This window comes from Rhincodon typus, chromosome 11 (genome assembly GCF_021869965.1).
Source record: "Rhincodon typus isolate 14 chromosome 11, sRhiTyp1.1, whole genome shotgun sequence".
In the NCBI taxonomy this organism is placed as follows: Eukaryota; Metazoa; Chordata; class Chondrichthyes; order Orectolobiformes; family Rhincodontidae; genus Rhincodon; species Rhincodon typus.
Window position 1 is genome coordinate 28,961,097 of NC_063342.1, and position 20,839 is coordinate 28,981,935.

The window sequence follows — 20,839 nt, forward strand, 5'->3', positions numbered from 1 at the left end:
CAAACCTATTCAATTAATCTTTTAACTGTGCACGAACAATGAGTAATAATCCATGCAGATCCCAGATTCCATTGCCATACATATTGAGCTTGGTGATCTCAGCTCAGTCAGTGAGACTGCAATATGTCTCTCTTGCTTCTGGATTAAGCAGGGAGTAACAGATAAGGAATTCAGTCGTAATTGCAAATGAATAATCCTTTTTAAAATTGTGTGTACAGGAATTGGGTACAAAGAGGTTGCATGATGCCTCTGTCTTCCAATAGATGAAGAATTGGAAGGCACTCATAGTGCTGTAATCCAGAAAATTTAAAATTCCAGGATGCAATGGGAGACAATTGATGGCAAAAGAAACATTTAAAGCTTTGTTCCTGTCTAAACTAGGTGTAGGAAGTATTCTATCAGTATTTTGTTTTCTTCCAGGGACAGTAAATTTGATGTAATTAATTCTGCCATCATTATATCCTTTCTTGATACCTGAATTATGCAAAGAAGGAAAGCAGTTAAATGATGCCTGTGGAACTTTATTTTTTTTTGCCTTCATAGGTAACTAAGGAACATGACTTTCTACCTTAAAATTTCAATAACTTTCAAAACTAAGCATATGATATGAATTTATGCAATTAAATTTTATATTTCACAGTTTGACATCCAATATCAGAAGGTTGAGTACAGAGCCATTATCAGTGAAAATTTAAAGATTTTATAGAAGTGGCAGACAAGAAAATACTTTGAAGAAGTTGCACAATGTCATGGTGCAATTCAGTACTGCTCTGAACTAACAGCTTTGATTTTTCTGCACATGTTCTGGAATATGACTTGAACCCTAAACCCTATTGTCTGTATCTTCAGCTTTTGTTGCCTTTGCTGTTCTTCTAAAATGTATTTTAATTTAGCTTATAACGATATTGACTTGTCCTTGAATTGATCATTTAACCACTTTGGTTTTGTTTTACCATATACCTTTCTCTTAACCCTGGGGAAATGACTTAGTGAAGTTGCCCAATCAAACTGACTCAGGTCTACCTTCACGTTTGCAAATTTAGTCCTCTTGAGATCTAGAAGTATCATTACATTTTTGTCAACTTCAATTGAATCTAATGATATTTTAGTCACTGTTGCTAAGGTATTTGATATTGTATCAGGGCTGTCATACATACTGAACAAGGATACCTGATTAACCCTAATCACCTCACTATCATGTTCTGTAAGGTAACAATGAGTTCTTTTATCTACAGACCTGTTGACTGAGATGCCCTCCAAATTCGAAGGCGTGCTAGTGAAATAACAAATCCCTAGGGAAATTAAAATTTCCCAATCTATAGACTTCCTGATTTAAATTACTTCAAGCAGTAGCATTTTTTTTTTGCCTTTACTATCCAGCATATAAGACCCAAAACAGGACATATCAACTCTTTCAAGACATCAGTGAGTAAAGGCTTATTTCTGTTGGAGGCATTAGGCATGTCAGCTATATAGCTCCTAGATGCAGGTGGCTAAGCGCTAATTCTTTTGACTCTAGGGTCTTAGATTAAGACAAAATTGGCATGAGTCATTTCTCTCTGGCAATTATAAGATTAGATTTCTTAGTTTGCTTAATTTCACAGCATAAGTTGCTAGTAAATTGTCAGTCCTATTCAGCAAAGGCTACAATGATGCAATATGGGAAGAAAAGTTTGTGACACATCTGGTAGGAACTTTGATACTTATTATGGATGCTATGTCTCAAATCTGGCTGTGCAGTGTTTTTTTTTTCAGGGTGGATACTGGGGAGCCAATAAACAACTTTCTAAGTTTCGAAATTAGTGATCAGAAAGGAGAAACTCACCAGAAGTGGGCATGTGTCATATTATTAAAAACCAGAATAATCAGCATGCAGTGCCCTGGCCTGAGCCCTCTATGTTAGCAAATAAAGGACCTACATTGTAGTGGTTTTGAGGCTAGTATTGCAAGATTATTTTGTCCTAAGACTGTCAGAGACAGCAGCATTCAGAAAAAGCAGTTCTATCTGCAGCCAACAGGCACTCCTTGAAAGTACAGTCCATTAGGCACAACCAAAAGGTATAGTTATAAATATATCTGCCTGATGTGGAACAATAGTTCTAACCCTAAACTCAAACACCATGGCCACTGAAGCCAGTGACCTGTCCTATCTACCATCCCAATTTCCACAGCTACCCAACACCACTGCCTATCTTTTGATTCCTCACATCCTTGACTATATGAGCCCACCCCTCTCTTATCTACGGACAGCAGCTGGCATTGTTCCTGCTTAATCTTTGGTCCCACTTCATCTGCAAACTCCAAGTTATTGTCTGCAGCTTGCCAACTTAATGGTAACAAAGCCCAAAACCAATATTCGCTGTATATTGAGATTCAGACACAGGGATGATTGCCTGCATAAACTATGCAGGTCTGAATTTCTAGACCGTTGCCATATATTACTGTGCAATTGTGTGTTATTTTCCTTGAAGGTCAGAATTAAGCAGTTTTGTTGATCAAGGACAAACTGAACAGAAAATGTGGACGAGAATTGAAAATCAGAAGGCCTGTAAGCAGTTGGTGCAACAGCAGGTATAAAATGACATCAGATAACGATTGTATTTCTATGGTGTGGTTATTGTCATAACAGATCTACAATACATTGTGTTCTAATTCAGTGACTAACTGATTTCACTATTTTAAATGCACTTTCTTTGAGCATACAATCAATATATTTCAAAATAATTTTTAAAACTAGGAGTCTTCATAGTCAGTTCATCTTTCAGTGCAGTGCTGTCTCTTACACATTAGCAAGGTTGTTAATCCACGCTGATTTAACCTGTCCTCTGAGGACAGCAGCAGAGACTGGGAAAATTAGCTGTAATCCCTGCTGCTGATGGCTGTCTGGTGATCGAAGCTCAAAAATACACAGGTAAAGATGGCATTGGATTTACCGAACAATAAAATAGCCTTTCAGCATTTTGTGGATTCTGTGGAGAAGGTGGTGCAAGATGGAATGGTGTTGCATCCACAGTCATGTCATAGGATGCATGTATTCAGCTTCATTGACTTCAATGGAATTGGACATTTGATGGGTTGTATAGTAGGTGGGTCATCCCCTTATTATCCAGTTTGATCCAAAGTGCAAGCTATATTTGTGTCTTATATATGAATAATTGACCACTTTGACAAATTACTGAAGAACTGCGTGTCCCTATAGAGTTGTTATACATTTGGAGCACTGCTTTAAGAGAAAAATTGGTGAATAGAATAAGGGGAATCTGGAGGTGGACCAAGAAATCAAAATCAGATTTGTTTCTAACTCTGTTTCTTTCTCCAGTGATGTTGCTCGAGCTGCTGAGTTTCTCCAGCATTCTCTATTTGTTTTAACTCTCCAGTACCCATGGTATTTTGCCATTGCAGTATTTTCCCTTTATTTGAAGAGGAATAATGGAATATATCATTGCCCTTTGTCACTTCATAGAATACGTCCGAATAGCATCCCTAACAATTAAACAAATTCCATTACGATTAGCACCTCACTCCAAGGACAGCACAAATACTATAAATATGCTGCAAAGCAATTCTAGTTCACCTCTAGAATTAAATCTTGAAATATTCGTGGCCCGCGTTTCGAAATACATGAAATCTTAAAATTCATAACATTTTAATCCATTGCAACTTTATGTTTTTGTACTCAAGCGTATTGAGGAAGACCCTTGCATCATTTGCCACGAGGAATTAGTTCCCCCCAAGGATTGCTATAAGCTGGAATGTAAACATATTTTCCACAAAAAGGTGGGTGTACTTTTATAGCAGTCTTTCGAAAGTACAGCTGTTAATCTTGTTGCGCACTAATTGCTATCCAGATTTCCACTAACTGGAAGAACTGTGATGCAAGTGAAAAAGCATGCATACTTAATATAGTCATAATTCAAAAAAAAGTCAAAGGCTGAAATAACCACTTCCTTCAACCACGTCGTGGACCATGTACTAATATAGTTTGTCACTTGATAAATGTTTGTGAATATCCCATTGATCCACCTCAGATCATGTCACAAACAGCATAATGGGAAATTACTATTTCACTACTCAAATTAGTAACAGTACAGTCTGCTGTATGAAATATTCAGTATATCATACGCAATTGGGAGATCAAGGATCGTTTTACTGTCTGAAGACAGATTTGTTTGTAAGTTGTTTCTGTCCCTCTGTATTTATGACTAACAGGAATATGTGAATAGGCTCTGTTGAAGTTAGACATTTTGTACACCCAGTCAAATTTGTTGTATTACGTGTTTAAAATATACTATTGACTCTAACTGAGCAACCGCAAAATGTTCTCTAAGAAGGACTTTGATATCTATTTCCAAACTTGCTTTTCAATATTGCCTAAGTAGTAAAAAATGAACACTACCCAGCAAAACACTACAACTAGTGTCAGTTGTCATGTTCACCCAAACTATTGACCTGTGACTAGCTAATTTAGAAATAATGTGTTCAGTTAAATATCTGCAGTTTACAAATAAAGCTTAAAATTAGCAAAATGATTGATGATGGTAATTATTCTGTAACTGGGAAAATGAGAAATCTAGTTAAAGTTTAACTTCTTTTAAAACTAAAAGCTACACATGTACAAGTGCAGAACATGAGCAATTAATCCTAATCTGTTGTGCATTACACCATGGTAATTCTTTTCAAAGTAACTTTATTATCGTGAAATGTGCTATCTCCATCAATGCACTGTTCAAACATTGTTCAAATGTCATGTCATAGGCAGATTATAACCTCCAAAAATCTCAATAATCAATGGCACTTTTATTTTGCTGCTTGGGTGCTCAGTTTGCAGAACTAATGTCTAAGCAAAGCAGGAACCGAATACCAAAACGTCAGCCTTCCTGCTCCTCTGATGCTGCTCAGCCTGCTCTGTTCATCCAGCTCTACACCTTGTTATCTCAGATTCTCCAGCATCTGCAGTTCCTACTATCTCTGAAACCCTTCAATCAAACTAGGTCTCTATTTGGAGATTTAAGTGACTAGGTTTAAAAGTTTCCCATTTTAGATAACAATTAAATATCTCTGTTACTGAATTATGAGTAATACAGGTCTTGCATGATGGCAGTCACAATCACGTAGATCAACAAAATTAAAGTGGAAGAAAGTTTGTTTCAGTTTGCTATTAAGTAGCATTGTTGAAAAGTATATTTGGGCAGATATTTGATGAGATCACAAGTGGACTTAGCGAGAATCCCTTTACTATTGCCTTTTAACTCTTATCCAGTAACACAGTTGGAAATAGCAACTTAGGCCAAAATCCACACAGCTGATTCAACATCTTCAGCAGCCCCATGCAGAAGAGGAAGAGGGGCTGTTGGTTTCAAAAAAACAGAATTTGGTGGAAAGAAATAGAGAGTAGTATCTAATGGATATTTTTCAGATTGGAGGAAGTTAGGGTAGATGACAGCCTAGTGGCATTATCAGTTGATTGTTAATCCAGAGACCAGGTAATGTTCTGGGGACCCATGAATTTAAATTCAATAAAAATCTGAAATTAATGGTCTAATGATGAGCATGAAACCATTGTCAGATACCTATTTTGTATATTAGTATCCTTTAGGGAAAGAAATTGCCATTCTTATATGTGACTCCAGACCAACAGCAATGTGGTTGACTCTTAACTGCCCTCTGGGCAATAAATGCTGGCCTAGCCAATGATGCCCACATCCCATGAAAGAATAATTTTTTTAAAAAAAGTTTATTTGTAGACTTTCCCTAGGGTTTGTTGGTTATGTATTAATGTACTAAACCTTTCTTATATTGGGAACAATGATACAACATTTAGATGAATTGTTAACTGCGAGAATAGTATAGACCTTAGAATAATATAAAAGCTACAATTCTAAAGTGGGTGCAGGAGCAGAAAGACCCAGAGTATAATTACATAAATCATTGAAGGTGGCAGGCCACATTAAGAACACGGTTTTAGTAAAATATTGCTATATTCTAGGCTTTAGTAATAGTAACAGAGTATTAAAGCAAAGAAGTTGTATTAAACTAGTGTTGAACATTGGTTCAGCTTCAGCTGTATATTGTGTCTGGTATTGGATGCTACACTTTAGGAAAGATATGATGGCATTGAAGAGAGTACAGAAATGATTCACAAGAATTATCCTTGGATGAGGAATTCAGTTACATTGATTGGAGAAAATGGACTTGTTTTCTATGGATAACAGAGGTGATTTAATAGAGATGTGCAAAATCAAGAGGGATCTGGTCGGATCAGTTAGGGGAAAACTGCTCCCATTGGTGGAAGGATTAAGAACCAGAAGGGCTAGATTTAAGATGATTGACAAAAGAAGTGACAGCAACATGAATGAAAACATTTTTGCACAGGAACTGTTTGGGATATGTGTGATGCACTGGCTGAGAGTATGGTGCAGGCTGGTTCAAACAACACATTCAAGAGAGAATTAGATTATTATCTGAAAAGGAAGAATGTGCAGAGGTCCAGGGATAAACCCAGAAATGGCACTGGGTAAATTGTTCCTATGGCAAAAAAAAATCGATTTGCAAATCCATTGTTGCAATAGTTGCAAAATAAATCTTGGTGGATCAGATGTGGACATACTCAAAATTCTTCTGTGTAAGTGTAAATATAACTGTGGCCACTTAAAGTTAATTCAAATTGGCATTGCATAACATTCTCCAAAAAGTCTATGTTATAACTTGACCTCCACTATAATCCTTATTAACCTTAAATCATCTAATCAATATGTGTAGCATTTATCTTTCCTGCTTGGTTCCAATAAATTAATCCTTATTGTTTGACTATAATATCTGCAAGTATCATATTGAACACAGATTAGTTCACAAGTTATGAAGCATTCATTGTGGCCATCTGTGATAGCTATCCACATAAATATTTTCATAGCTTCTTCCCTTCTTAAAATGTAACACCCCAGTGTGTCATGTTATTGTAAAAAAAAGTAATTTCATGTTATCTTTCCTGATATGAAGCCAGGCTTCAAAATTCCCTAAACGCACAGCAATTAGTCTGTGTTCACAGTACTTACATTTTATGGCTTTAAAAGGATGAAACAGGTGAACAGAGTACCAACCTTGCAGCAAAATAGTACATTCTGCATTAAATAATGATACTTCTTTTGCCATTTTGAAGCAGCCACGTGAACTCAACCAGATATATGTGCATGAGCATATGTACATGTTTGAATGCAAATGTTCATGTTATATCCATAATTAATTTTTCAGAAACTGGCTAAAGTTTCAAAATGGGACCGTTGACCTTCATACTTCAGCTCAATCTTAATGTGTTAAGCTTGATTGCTCAATTATACCCATTTACATTCAGGCCCATCCAGGCCTGAATGAGAGATAACTATATTTGGCTGCTTAAATAACATATCATAACAGCTATAATAAAAGAACTGCCAGATGGAAATTCTGAAAAACAAGATCCATGATTTCATATCATAAAAACTTTATTCTGCTTCTATGACAAATATACAATACTTTGGCCATCTGCACGTGCACAATCTTGGTGCCCTGAAAAGTGCTACCATTGCAGCTGGCTATTTTAGTTCATACTATTAGAAGTGGTCATCATATTTCCGAGGGCCACGCCCTAATCACTGGCTCCACTCAAGGGTTATTCTCATGAGTAGAGTCATAGAGATATACAACACGGAAACAGACCCTTTGGTCCAACTCGTCTATTCCGACCAGATATCCTATATAAACTAGGCCTATTTGCCAGCATAGGCCCCATATCCCGCTAAATCCCTCCTATTCACATACCCATCCTGGTCCCTTTTAAATGTTTTAATCGTACCAACCTCCACCACTTGCTTTGGCAGCTCATTCCATATACTCATTACCCTCAGAATGAAAATGTTGCCCCTTAGGACCTTTTTATATCTTTCCCCCTCACCTTAAACCTATGCCTCTAGTTTTGGACTCCCCCACCGCTGGGAAAAGACCTTGTCTGTTTACCCTATACATGCCCCTCATGATTTTATAAACTTCTATGAGGTCATCCCTCAGCCTTCGACACTCCAGGGAAAATCGCGGCAGCCTATTCAGCCTCTCCCTTTAGCTCAAACCCTCCAACCCTGGCAACATCCTCATAAATCTTTTCTGAACCTTTTCTAGTTTCGCAACAAAGAGTAATGCTACAAGACAACTTACAATAAGGAAAAGAGGATTGAAATACACAGTTACATGTTCACAGCACTTTTATGTGCTTTTAGATTTGAAATTATATTTAGTGCAATAGAATATTAATGGCATTTTGAAGGTTTGTTTTATGCAATGTAAATTGGGCTAGAAACCTTTTTAACTACTGCAACCTCGAACATTTCAAAGTGAAAAGATGAATTCATTTCAGATGCTCAGAAAAGATACTAATGTCAATCTGCATAATTAAACAAGTATTGTTTTATTGGTATAATATTGGGATTAAGCAGTGTAAAAATTAAAACTGAAAAGGAGACAAAACAAACTGAAACCTCATACATCTTTAAAAAGAAGATTGAAAACAATGAATTCAGTTATTCCTATACATTTGGAAGGTTGATTGTAAGAATTCCATCATAAAAGTGCCCAAGAGTTTTTTTTCAGATAAAATTTCAAATTTTAAAGATTACCATTGTGCCCAAGATTATTTTTCTGGACAAGGATGTAGTCAACAATGCTGGATGCCCAAACTGCTCGGACAAAATATCTCATTCACAATGCAGAACTGTTAAAGAAATTATCCTATTGTAATTTAAAGATACAGAACGAATCTACAGCAGTGACAGCCATCAAAGCGCATGATCCTATCATTAGTTTGAAATTGTACATTTTTCACTTTATTATTTAGAAAGGTACTTGTAATATAGATATTTTCTACCTCACTTCCTGACATTATTCTCTAATATCTGAACTACTATTCTTTTCTTTCCAGTGTATTGATTACTGGCTGAAGGAACAAAGCACATGCCCTATTTGCAGGATTCTTGTGCGAAAGCCAGAGGACTATCCACAGCTTTCAAAAAAATAAGGTTCTTTCTTAAAGTAACATTTGACAAATGGGACTTTCAAGCAAGAAAATAGATATTAGATTGTGAAAATACGTATATTTGAAATGAAAAAAGAGAATAATGTTATTTAAATACTCATTGTGTAGAACCTCATGGTTTGAAATGTTTTGTTCACTTTTCACAACATTCACTTTGACTGCGATCAGTCCTGATTAACTTCATTATCCTTTAAAGTTGTGATATCTGCATATATTGTTTCATGTAGTTACTGCAGGGATGATTTTACTTTGTTTCTCCAATACCAATGTTACAGTTTTGGAATCAGGAGTGTGAATAAATGTTTTTGATTTGCATTACTCCTTGGTGAAACTTAACGCAGAAGGAATGCAATAGAGCTTTATTTTAGCTTACAAACCATCAATCTCCATTATTCTATGGCCTCAAAATACGTAGTCATGCATATGATCTTCTCTGACATCTGGACTCTCTTACTTCCACCTGGGACCACAGGTTAGCATTCAGGAGGCAGAACTCTTAACAGGGGAAAGAAGAATATATCTGATGACTGGAGGTTTGAATGGGGGACTTGGCTGGCTCAATTATCCTCAGATGTGCATTTACCAACTCAGACAGCAGTTTTTGAACTAGAGATCAAAAAGTATTTGTTTAGTTGAAGAGTGAAAGAAGAAAAATAACAACTCAGACTGACAAAGGAGCAAGAGTGAGGAAGTTTAGTCAAAACAATTGAGAGAAGACAACCAGGTTGATACAGGAAGATGTGCAATTGGGAGAAGTTGTGAAAACTTCAGGCAACATCCAGGAAAATCCTGAAACATGAATATTGTAAACTTCAAATTGTTTAACTTACTTCTGGGAGAAGGTAAGAAAACATTGTATTCAATGTATGCCTATGAATTACTTTTATTCACTTGTGGGCCATAGGTGTCACTGGCTGAGCCAGTATTTATTCCCCATCCCTAGTTGCCCTTGCTTAGCTGCCTTCTTGAATGGCTGTAGTGTATTTACAGTAGGTAGTTCCACAATTTGTTAAGGAGAGAACTCCAGTATTTTGACCCAGTGATTTGCATATTCTGAATTTATTCCATTTTATTATAAAAGCAAAAAAAATCACAAAGTGAGTATGTAGTTAAACACATAGCTATTGCATTTACCTTCTAATGTAAACCCTATACTTTATAATTCATTCAGTGTGTGGGAGATATTTATCAGCCAGCATGTTCAGTGATTCTGGTACAAATTTAGTTATATCTCAACCAGTTTGCAATTTATTTATTTAAGCAATGATATCATTCACTTACTTTTAAAAATAATGCTTCTGTTTATTTAGCAGTCAACATACTGAGATAATTCAGAGTCTTGCACATACAAATTACTTTCAAGGTGCAGTGGCTGTTATGTGAGCTGATGTGACAATTAATCTGTACCAACAATGTCCCATAAATAGCCATAAGGATCAGTAGTCAGTTAATACAGTATTGGTTGGAAGAGAAAAGATAACCAGCATCACAGTGACTGTTTCAAACTTCAACATTACTCACTACAGCAAAGAATTCAGTTTGAAATATCATTGAAGCCAGTTGACAAAATTGTCTGGACAAACCAGTTGTGTATCATCATTAACGAAGAGCAAACTGTCAAGATGGTCCTGATTCATACCAGAAATACCCTACTCTGTGTGTGTTTTTCTTAATACACATTATAATAGTTTGCAAGTAAGAACAGTGACTATGATTTTCTGACAGGTTAAAAATATTGCCTCATTTATAAAATAGCTACCTGACTGTCTTGATTTTACAGAAAACAACTTTCCATTAGCTCATTTCTCAACCAAGAAGCACTCAAATTTTACCCTTGCATCTTGTTGTTTGATACACAGATAAGATTGGATTAAAAAAAAACAATAAAAATGTACAAAAATTTAAATGACTCCAATTACTTGTAGTTGTTCATTTTCGATGCCAGAGAGGTTGACTGGCGCAATAAACAGTTATCACATAAGTGCATTTGAGCTTGACACAAAATGTTAACATTCTATGGCTTGCATAAAAAAGGGTTTTGTTGCCAGGAATCATGCTGCATTTGCAGTTTGTTAGTTTGATAGTCTAAAAGCAGTATTTTTTGCAGAATTGTAATTTCAAGAAAAGATTGAGTCTGTTGATTGTTTTGAACCTTGTTCCTGTGAACTTTGCCTTAAACCTATACGCTTACATCTAGCAATTCTTACGTGTTTATGAAAGATAAATTCACTTGATATGCTGTGCACGTGTGCCTTTAAGAATACACCTCAACCACCACCGACGCTCAGTATCAGCAGTGTGTACTAAGTACAAGATGCACTGCAGAAAATTGCCAAAGATCTTCAGACAGCACCTTCCAAACCCACGACTACTTCCATCTAGAAGGAAAAGAGCAGCAGATATGTAGGAACATCACCACCTGCAAATTCCCCTCCAAGCTACATACTGTCCTGACTTGGAAATATATTGCTGTTCCTTCATTGTTACTGTGTCAAAATCCTGGAATTCTCTCCCTCAGAGCACCGTGGGTCTACCTACAGGATGTGGATTACAATGGTTCAAGAAAGCAGCTCACCATCACCTTCTCAATAACAACAAGGGACAGGCAATAACTACTGGCCAGCCAGCAATGCCCACAACCCTTGAGTGAATGAAAAAAATGTAGGGCTCAGTTTTCATGAAACTAATCGTAAAACAGTGTTCTCCAACAGCACATTTTACTTTTCTTATTTAACCATGTAACTGTCCTCATATGATATTGTGGGGTATTTACAAATAATTGAGTGCTATTTGTCTGTCAATTACTTTGATAGCAATTTTTTGGCCACCACTTTCCTCAGCAAACTGGCATCAATGGATTTTCTGAGATAACTTTCTCTAACTCCAAAAACTTTGCTAGAAATTACGGTGCTTGGTACGATAAAAGAAAAACAATATTACATTTATTGCTGAAAAAGCCACATTTGTAGAAACTTTTTGGCTTGCAGTCATTAGGACAATTTGCAAGAATATTTGCAAGATGAAAACCAACTTTTATCTTGCATGAGAGGAGAGTGCTGCTTGGTTGACAAGCAGATTCTGATTGTTGCCATGGAGAATGCACCAATTTATGATGATTGAAAGTTAACAGCCAAGCATTGTTTGAATTCTAAACCAGGCAAGTTGATTCCAGTTGGTCAAGAGATTGCTATCAGAAATTAAACATCAAATAATGACCACTTTTGTTCAGTTGAAACAGGCACAATGTATGTATATGTCTTTTCTGTCTGTAATGGACAGGGCACTGTGTAGCCCAGTACCCAAAGCTTGGCTGTTACGTAACAATCTTCATAGCCTTGGGGAATGCACCAATCAATCAGTCAGCCCACTTATCAACAAAACAGCACTGTCCTCTCATACAGTATAAGTGTTGGGTTTTTTTCCTCGAATTAGTATTCTATCAAATTGTCCTGATGAATGTGAGATAAAAATCTTCATCAAAATTGGTCTTTTCTCAGCAATACTCAGGTTTTGAGTATGACTATTAAATGTATATTTTTTTTACAGTCACTGGATGTCTCAGCCATTCAGATGCTTTTGAAATACTGGAATGCAGAAAACATGGCAGCTAATTTGCATCCACAAACAACAATGTGATAATGTTGGGATCTTTTTATGATGTAGATTGAGGAATAAGTATTGTCCTGGACCCCAGTGATCATTCTTCTGCTCTTTACGATTGCACTGTGGGATTTTTACATTAACAAACACAGGTAGATGGGGCTTCAGATTAAGTTCTCAATCATAAAAAAAGGGTTTTAGGAGATAAACATAAAATGCAATTATAGGGATTGTCATCTCTATTAAAATATCCACCAGAGAATGTCATACAAATATGTCATCCACTAATGTCATCAAAGCTAAATGTTTGGCTCCTATTTGGAGTGGTTACACATTTTTGAAGTAGAATAACATCAAAGGAATACAGATTAATTTGCTGCATCTTGTATATTTCATCTACTAGTTTGAGCAATCCAGGCTGCACTGAACATCATTTCAATTAGTAGACAGCAGCCACAAGGTGCAGATATGAGAGTAGTGGGATTTTCTCACAGCCAGTTGCCATAGACACTTAGATTGGCAAGATTTATTGTAAATCAGAACATCTGTCTGTGCAGCCTGCTGACCAATGATGTAGCAAATTGGTTTGTGAAATTTTTCAGTAAAAGGTTATCAAAAAGCATAGCCTCATTTCATTTGTACTTGAGATCACTCTAACAGTACTAATCACATGAAATCCATCTAAAGTGTTTGTGTGGAGGCAGTCTTGTTAGAAAAGGGATTGGGAGGGTGGTGATCATGATATGGTCTCAATTAGTTTTATCTGGGTATGACAGTTTCCACCTGAAATTATGAAAAGGTAATTAGGCATTTCTTTTAGATAAGTAAAAATTATAAAGAACATTTAATATTACGTGTGTATTTCAAATGCAGATCTTGTAACGGGTTTGTCACAGTGTGGAGCTGGAGGAATATAGCAGGCCAGGCAACATCAGAGGAGCAGGAAAGTTGATGTTTTGGGTCAGGACCCTTCTTCGGAAATGTCCCTGGACACGGTAGTTAGTCTCACATCTGTCGTTGGGGAAAATATGTAGAAATGAGGGGGTAGTAGTTAGTTGCGGTGCAGGTTTGGGGAACGATTCAGTTGAAGGCTGTAGGTGGGAGTTCACCTGAGGTGATGAGGTTATGAATGGTCACAGCCTCCAACCTCATTGTTCCCCAACCCCACACCACCCGTTTCTATCTCCTTCCCAAAACCCACAAACCTGACTGCCCCAGCTGACCCATTGTCTCCACCTGCTCCTGCCCCACTGAACACATTCTCCCCCTGGTCCAGGAACTCCCCACCTACGTCCGGGACACCACCCACGCCCTCTAGCTCCTCCAAGACTTCCAATTCCCTGGCCCCCAACACCTCATCTTCACTGTGGACATCCAGTCCCTGTACACTTCTATCCCCCATGCAGATGGCCTAAAAGCTCTCCGCTTCTTTATCTCCCGCAGACCCAACCAGCCCCCCTCCACCAACACCCTCATCTGCTTAACCGAACTTGTCCTTATCCTGAACAATGTCTCCTTTAACTCTTCCCACTTCCTGCAGACTAAGGGAGTAGCCATGGCCACCCGCATGGGCCCAAGCTATTCCTGCCTCTTCATAGGATATGTGGAACAGTCCCTTTTCCGTTGTTACATTGGCATCATCCCTCTCCTCTTCTCTGCTACATTGATGACTGTATCGGCACTGCCTCATGTTCCCATAAAGAACTTGACCAGTTGATCAATTTTACCAACACCTTTCACCCCAACCTCAAATTCACCTGAACCATCTCTAATACCTCCCTCTCCTTCCTGGACCTCTCTGTCTCCATCTCTCATAACCACCTCGACACCGACATCTATTTCAAGCCAAATAGAAACCAAAAGAACTGCAGATGCTGTAAATCAGGAACACAAGCAAAGTTGCTGGAAAAGCTCAGCAGGTCTGGCGGCATCTGTGAACTAAAAAAACAGAGTTAACGCTTCGGGTCCGCTGATCGGTCAAGGGTCACCGGGATCACCGGATCCGAAACATTAACTCTTGTCTTTCCTTCACAGATGCTGCCAGACCTGCTGACCTTTACCAGAAACTTTGTTTTTGATCTATTTCAAGCCCACCAACTCCCACAGCTACCTGGACTACACTTCCTCTCACCAACCCGCCTGCAAGAATGCAATCCCTTACTCTCAATTCCTCCACCTCCACCACATCTGCTCTCAAGATGGAGCATTCCACGCCCATACTTCCCACGTCCTCCTATTTCAAGGACTGCAACTTCCTCCTTTCAGTAATCAAGAATGCCTTCAACTACATCTCTTGCATTTGCTGCACTTCTGCCCTCAACCCCCTCCCTCCAACAAAAATAAAGACAGAATCCCCCTGGTCCTCACATATTACCCCACCAACCTCTGTATCCAATGCATCATTCTCCGCCACTTCTACCACCTGCACTCCGACCCCACAATCAAAGAGATATTTCCCTCCCCACCCCTATCTGTCTTTCGTAGGGACTGCTCACTCCGCGACTCCTTCATCCACTTCACACTCCCCACTAACCCCACCACCCCTGGCACCTTTCCCTGCAACTGCAGGGAGTGCTACACCTGACCCTACACCTCCACCCTCACCTCTATCCAAGGCCCAAAGCGAACGTTTCACATCCGACAGGAGTTCACCTGCACATCCACCAACTTGGTCGACTGTATCTGCTGCTCCCGATGCGGCCTCCTCTACATCGGTGAGACCAAGCGTAGACTCGGAGATCGTTTTGTAGAGCATCTGCACTCTGTATGTGACTAATGACAATACCTTCTGGTCACCAACCATTTTAATTCCCACTCCCACCCCCTGGGTGACATGTCCATCTTGAGCCTCTTCCAGTGCCACAATGACACTATACCCGCAAACTGGAGGAACAACACCTCATATTCCGCCCTGGGAGCCTACAGCCCGATGGCCTAAATATGGAATTCACAGTTTTAAAATCTCCCCACCCAGCCTCATCCCATGTCCAACCCTGCCTCTCATCCCTGCCTCCTTGACTTGACACTACCTGTCCATCTTCTTCCCAACCTATCCACCCTACCCTTCCCACCGACCAATCCCCACTACCCATTGCCTGCATTCCCCTATCACCACTCCACCTACCTTTCCACAGCCCCACCCATCCTCCCTCCCGCCTTGTTGACCTGACACAACCTGTCTGTCTTCTCTCCCACCTATCTGCCCCACCCATCCCACTGACCAATCCCCCACCATGCCCTACCTGCATTCACATGTCACCACCCACTTCTCTATTTAATTCTCAGCTCCCTTCCCCCTCCCCATTTCTGAAGAAGGGTCCGGACCCGAAACATCAACTTTCCTGGCTCCTCAGCTGCTGCCTGGCCTGCTGTGCTCCTCCAGCTCCATACTGTGTTGTTTCTGCCTTCAGCATCCGCAGTTCTTACCATCTCTGACAGTTTGTTTCTTACCAGTTATACAACTGAAAAGTAATTTTAACATGAAAATACATTTGCCTTATAAAAATAAATTGTATAAGTATTAAAATAATATGGAACATGGATTTTCAACTGTGGAGTTATCATTTCATATGTCACTGCTGGTTTTGGAATGACATCAGAAGAGGGCAGCATAAGCACTTATTGATGAAAGTTGCTATTTCTGCTCCAGAGTGCAAGCTTAGCACTGGCAGTGGGAGATGTATGTGAACTCTCTGATTGCACAAATTTAATCAAAATTTATCTAGGCAGGTAAGCAGGTTTTTGTTCTATCTGATCCGATCATTCAATTTCAAACATTCAGCATTTTTCTCCAATACTTGATTTCTTCATGTGAGCTCTATGTGATACAAAACATTGCTTTTAGGGAGGTAGGTCTGCAATATTCTCTGTTGAAGATTGTTTTTTACAGTTGTTGCATTAGAAAATATAATGACTCATTGACCATTGAACTTTAAGTAAAGAGCAGAAAAGCATGATTGAGATTTCCTTGGGATTGCTAATCTTTTGCCATTGAACCAGAAAGTCTTATTTTTGAGTGAACAGTCTGAGAGTTCCTCTAATGTAAACAAGATACCACAAGTTCAGCTTGTAAAACCTTTTTGCCCTGATAGTTACTGAAGGAAGTAAGGGTGAAGTTTAAAATGCTCTAACCACAATCTTTTAATTCTCCTTAGAGAAGGACGTAGTGCAGAGAATTCGAAGCTTGTACATAGTCTGTCTTCAGAAAAAGTGCAGAGGGGTATATCCAGCAACTAGCAATCAATGTGCCTGATGCCAGTGATGTTAGGACTTTGTGTAAAAATATATGCATTAGAATTCATAAAAACTTGTAAACATTTTCAATTGTTAAGTAAAAACCAGCACAGATTTATTAAAGGCAACAAAAACACTTTGGGCAGCACAGTGGCTCAGTAGTTAGCACTGTTGCCTCACAGCACCAGGGACCTGGGTTCAATTCCACCCTTGGGCAACTGTCTGTGTGGAGTTTGCACATTCTCCCCGTGTCTGCGTGGGTTTCCTCTGGGTGCTCCAGTTTCAAGATATGCAGGTTAGGTGGATTGGCCATGCTAAAATTGAGCTGCAGTGTGCAGGTTAGGTAGGTTAGCCATGGGAAAGGGAGAGGGTAGGATGTGGGTCTTGGTGGGATGCTCTTTAGAGGGATGGTGTGGGCTTGATGGGCCAAATGGCCTGTTTTCACACTGTCGGGATTCTGCGAAAACAGAAATTGCTAGAGAAACTTGGCAGGTCTGGCAGCATCTGTCAAGGAAAAACAGAATTAATGTTTCAAGTCAAGTGACCCTTCTTCTGAACTTCAGGTTTGGTTTTTGTCTTCACGAAGAAGGATGCAAATAATTTCCCAAAAATATTGGGGAACACGGGTCAACTGAAAAGGGAGGAACCAAAGAAAATCAGTATTAGAGGAAAGTGGAGTTGGGGAAATTAATGGGATGAAAGGCCGATAAATCCCCAGGATCCAATAATCTACATCCCAGAGTATTTAAGGATGTGACCCCCAATGCATTCGTACTCATCTTTCAAGATACCACCATCTCTGGAGCAGCTCCTATGAATTGGAGGGTAGCTAACATAGCCTCACTATTTAAAAAAAGAGGCAGACGAGAAAACGGAATAGTAGACCGGTTTGCATGATGTTGGTAGTAGGAAAAGTGCTGGAGATAATTATAAAATATTTAATTTTGAAAACAGTGACAGGATCAGACAGAGTCAGCATGGATTTAAGAAAGGGAAGCCATGCTTGTCAAACCTACTGGAATTGTTCAAGGATATAACTAGCAAAGTTGATAAGGGAGTTAGTGGATTTGGTTTACTTGGACTTTCAGAAGGCCTTTGATAAGGTCCTCCATAAGAGATTAGAATGTAAAATTAAAGTGCACAAGATTGGAGTGGCGTACTAACATAGAGAATTGGTTGGCAGACAGGAAATAAAATAGAAACATCTGAATGGCAGGCAGTGATGAATGGGATGCGGCAGGGATCAGTACTAACTATTCACAATATAAAGCAAAACCAGAAAAGCAGATTATTATCTGAATGGTGATTAATTCCGAAAGGGAGAGGTACAACAAGACTTGGGTGTTGTTGCACACCAGTCACTGAAAGTAAGCATGCGGGTGCAGTACGCGGTGAAAAAAGCAAATGGTATGTTGGCCTTCATAGTGAGAGGATTCCAGTACAGGTACAGGGATGTCTTACCGCAGTTGTACGGGGCTTTGGTAAGACTACGCCTGGAGTATTGTGTGCAGTTCTGGTCTCCTTATCTGAGGCAGGATGTTCTGACTATGGAGGGAGCGCAACAAAAGAATTACCGGACTCACTCCTGGACTGACATATGAACAGAGACTGGATCAGTTAGAACTATATTTGCTGGAGTTCGGTCAAATGAGGGGGAATCTCAGAAACTTATAAAATGTGGACAGAACTAGACAGGGTAAACACTGGAAGTATGTTTCAATAACCAGGGATTCCAGAACAAAGGGTCAGTATCTAAGGAATGGGGTAAGCCATTTAGCACTAACATTAGGAGAAATCTCCTCACCCAGAGAGTGGTGAGCCTGTGGAATTATCTGCCACAGAAGGCAATTGAAGTCAAAACATTGAATGCTTTGAAGGAAGAGTGAGTCACAATTCTTAGGCCACTACTTGAAAAAGTGATAGAAGGAATAGAATTTGATAATTACTTGAAGGGGAAAATAATCATGGTGCTATGGAGAAAGAGTATTCAAGTGAGACTAATTGGAAGGTACTTCAAAGAGTTAGCTCAGATGCAGTGGGCCAAATGGCTTTCTTCTGTGTTTGAATAATATCATTATGTGGAGCCGTTAGGTCCCTTAAGCTTTTAAAATTTTCCAGTTAGTTTCACTTTGCATCCTTTTCTGCCTCCTATCTTAACGGATGTACAGTTCTTAATGAAGTATATGCTTATCATTAATGGATGACCATTGTATTTTAATGGATGACCATTGCTTCACCCAAGTGGCTATTGTTCTTACGTGAACCTTGAGAATCAAAAATAGTAACATTAGACTTCAGAGTCATCACATCAAGACTGATGCTGTTCTTATCTGCTGTGAATGCATACAGACTTTACAGTAGTAACTCAAAATGGAAATCCATGATTGTTTTCTTTCTCTTCCTTTTTCCCAGGGACACCAATGTCAATTTTTCCAATTTTTCCAAAGTCAATTTTTCTCCTGCCCTAACATGGTTGACTCTTAACTGTTGTCCATAGTTTAGCAACCAACCCAAAGGTATCAAAATTGCAATTGACGGTAAAGGACACAGCCCACAACTTTCTCAGGACAACTAGAGATGGGCAAAAAATAAATAAATTCATCCCTAGAAGGAATATTGAAAACATTCAGGTAGCTCAACGCAAGCAAAAGATCAAGCCCAAGACTTTATAGTCAGCAAGCACTGCCTTCACCAACTGAACCATGGTGGAGCTGTCTATCAATTTTCATTAACAACAAAGAAAGTAATTCAAACTCTGAGCCCATCCTTATTAATCGTATTCCCTACTAATCTTGGATTTGACAAGAGAGGATAATCTTAAAATCCCTCATGAAACACTGATATGTGACAGCTTGTCGGTTGATTGGGCCTTCTTTGTCTGTATAAGTACTGAAGTATTCTCCTGGTTCAGCCCAATAGCTAGAAAAAGACAGAAAACAGAACCAGCTGCATAACTAGTAACTAAGACTGTGAATGATGGTAAAAAAAAAAATGCCTGTGCACCGCAAGAGAAAAAGAGCAATCTGAAGGTAGCCAATTTAACCATATGTCCTTATTGGATCAATGTGATCTACTATGTGTAATGCTTCCCTATTGTACCATTCTGCTTTATACCGGAATAAGAAAGTAGAAGTCACAATTTCAATTGCTGAAATCACTTAAAATAAAATCTCAAGAAAAACGTTTTCATCAGTTTTGTTGAAAATATATGCATTAGTTCTATCATTGCTGGTTCATCTCCTCTAATCCGACACAGCGACAATTCATTTACATGTTTCCATTGGCAACATTATTTGAGAAGATGGAAACAGCTCCCACATGTAAACTTGTGCTCCCAATTACACCTGTCTACCACATCTCTCGATTCCATAGCCACCTTTGTTTTGCATGTCTGCTGTAAATGAACAAGAATGTGCCCTAATTGACCTTTGGGATAATTGAAGTAAATTTATTTGATTTCTGCTAAATTCTCCAAACCCCTCCATCTTTCCTGCATGCTTTTGTGTTAAAACCAGATAACATACAGACTAAGTATCCTGTTACATCCTGACCAGAGTTTCAAATCTCTTGCTGCAACATTGCCCTGCTCTGCACATCACCAATTCCCACCAGAATTTCAAATCTTTGCTCACACTTTTTATTACTTCTAGTCTTCATTTATCTAAATTACCTAGGGAAGGTGGTGGTGGTGGCATAATGGTAATGTTACTGGGCTAATCCAGAATCCCAGGCATTAGGACATTAGTGTGAATCCCATTAGATGGCAGATGGTAAAATTTGAATTCAGTAAAATCTACAATTAAACATGGTCCAGCAACAACTATATAACACTGTGAATTGTCATAAAAACTCATCTGGTTCGCAAACATTCTCCAGAGAACAAGTGTTCTTACCTGGTCTGGCCTGCGTGTGACTTATGACCCGCAGCTAGGTGGTTGACTCTTACTT

The 20,839-nt window shown here is 38.8% G+C and overlaps 1 protein-coding gene across 4 annotated transcripts in view; it reads left to right on the forward strand.

Moving 5' to 3' along the window:
• LOC109912917 (E3 ubiquitin-protein ligase DZIP3-like) overlaps positions 1–13,849 on the forward strand; it is a 127,202-nt gene extending 113,353 nt beyond the window's left edge. For 3 of the 4 annotated variants that reach the window (XM_048602981.1, XM_048602980.1, XM_048602983.1), the window contains 3 exons: positions 2,472–2,571; positions 3,682–3,777; positions 8,945–11,414. In XM_048602981.1, coding sequence (XP_048458938.1) covers positions 2,472–2,571; positions 3,682–3,777; positions 8,945–9,040 — 292 coding nt within the window. In that variant the 3' untranslated portion in view covers positions 9,041–11,414. Of the gene's footprint in view, positions 1–2,471; positions 2,572–3,681; positions 3,778–8,944; positions 11,415–12,604 lie in introns of those variants that run through there. The other variant, XR_007263233.1, reaches the window with a different exon arrangement.
• Positions 13,850–20,839: the final 6,990 nt, after the last annotated feature.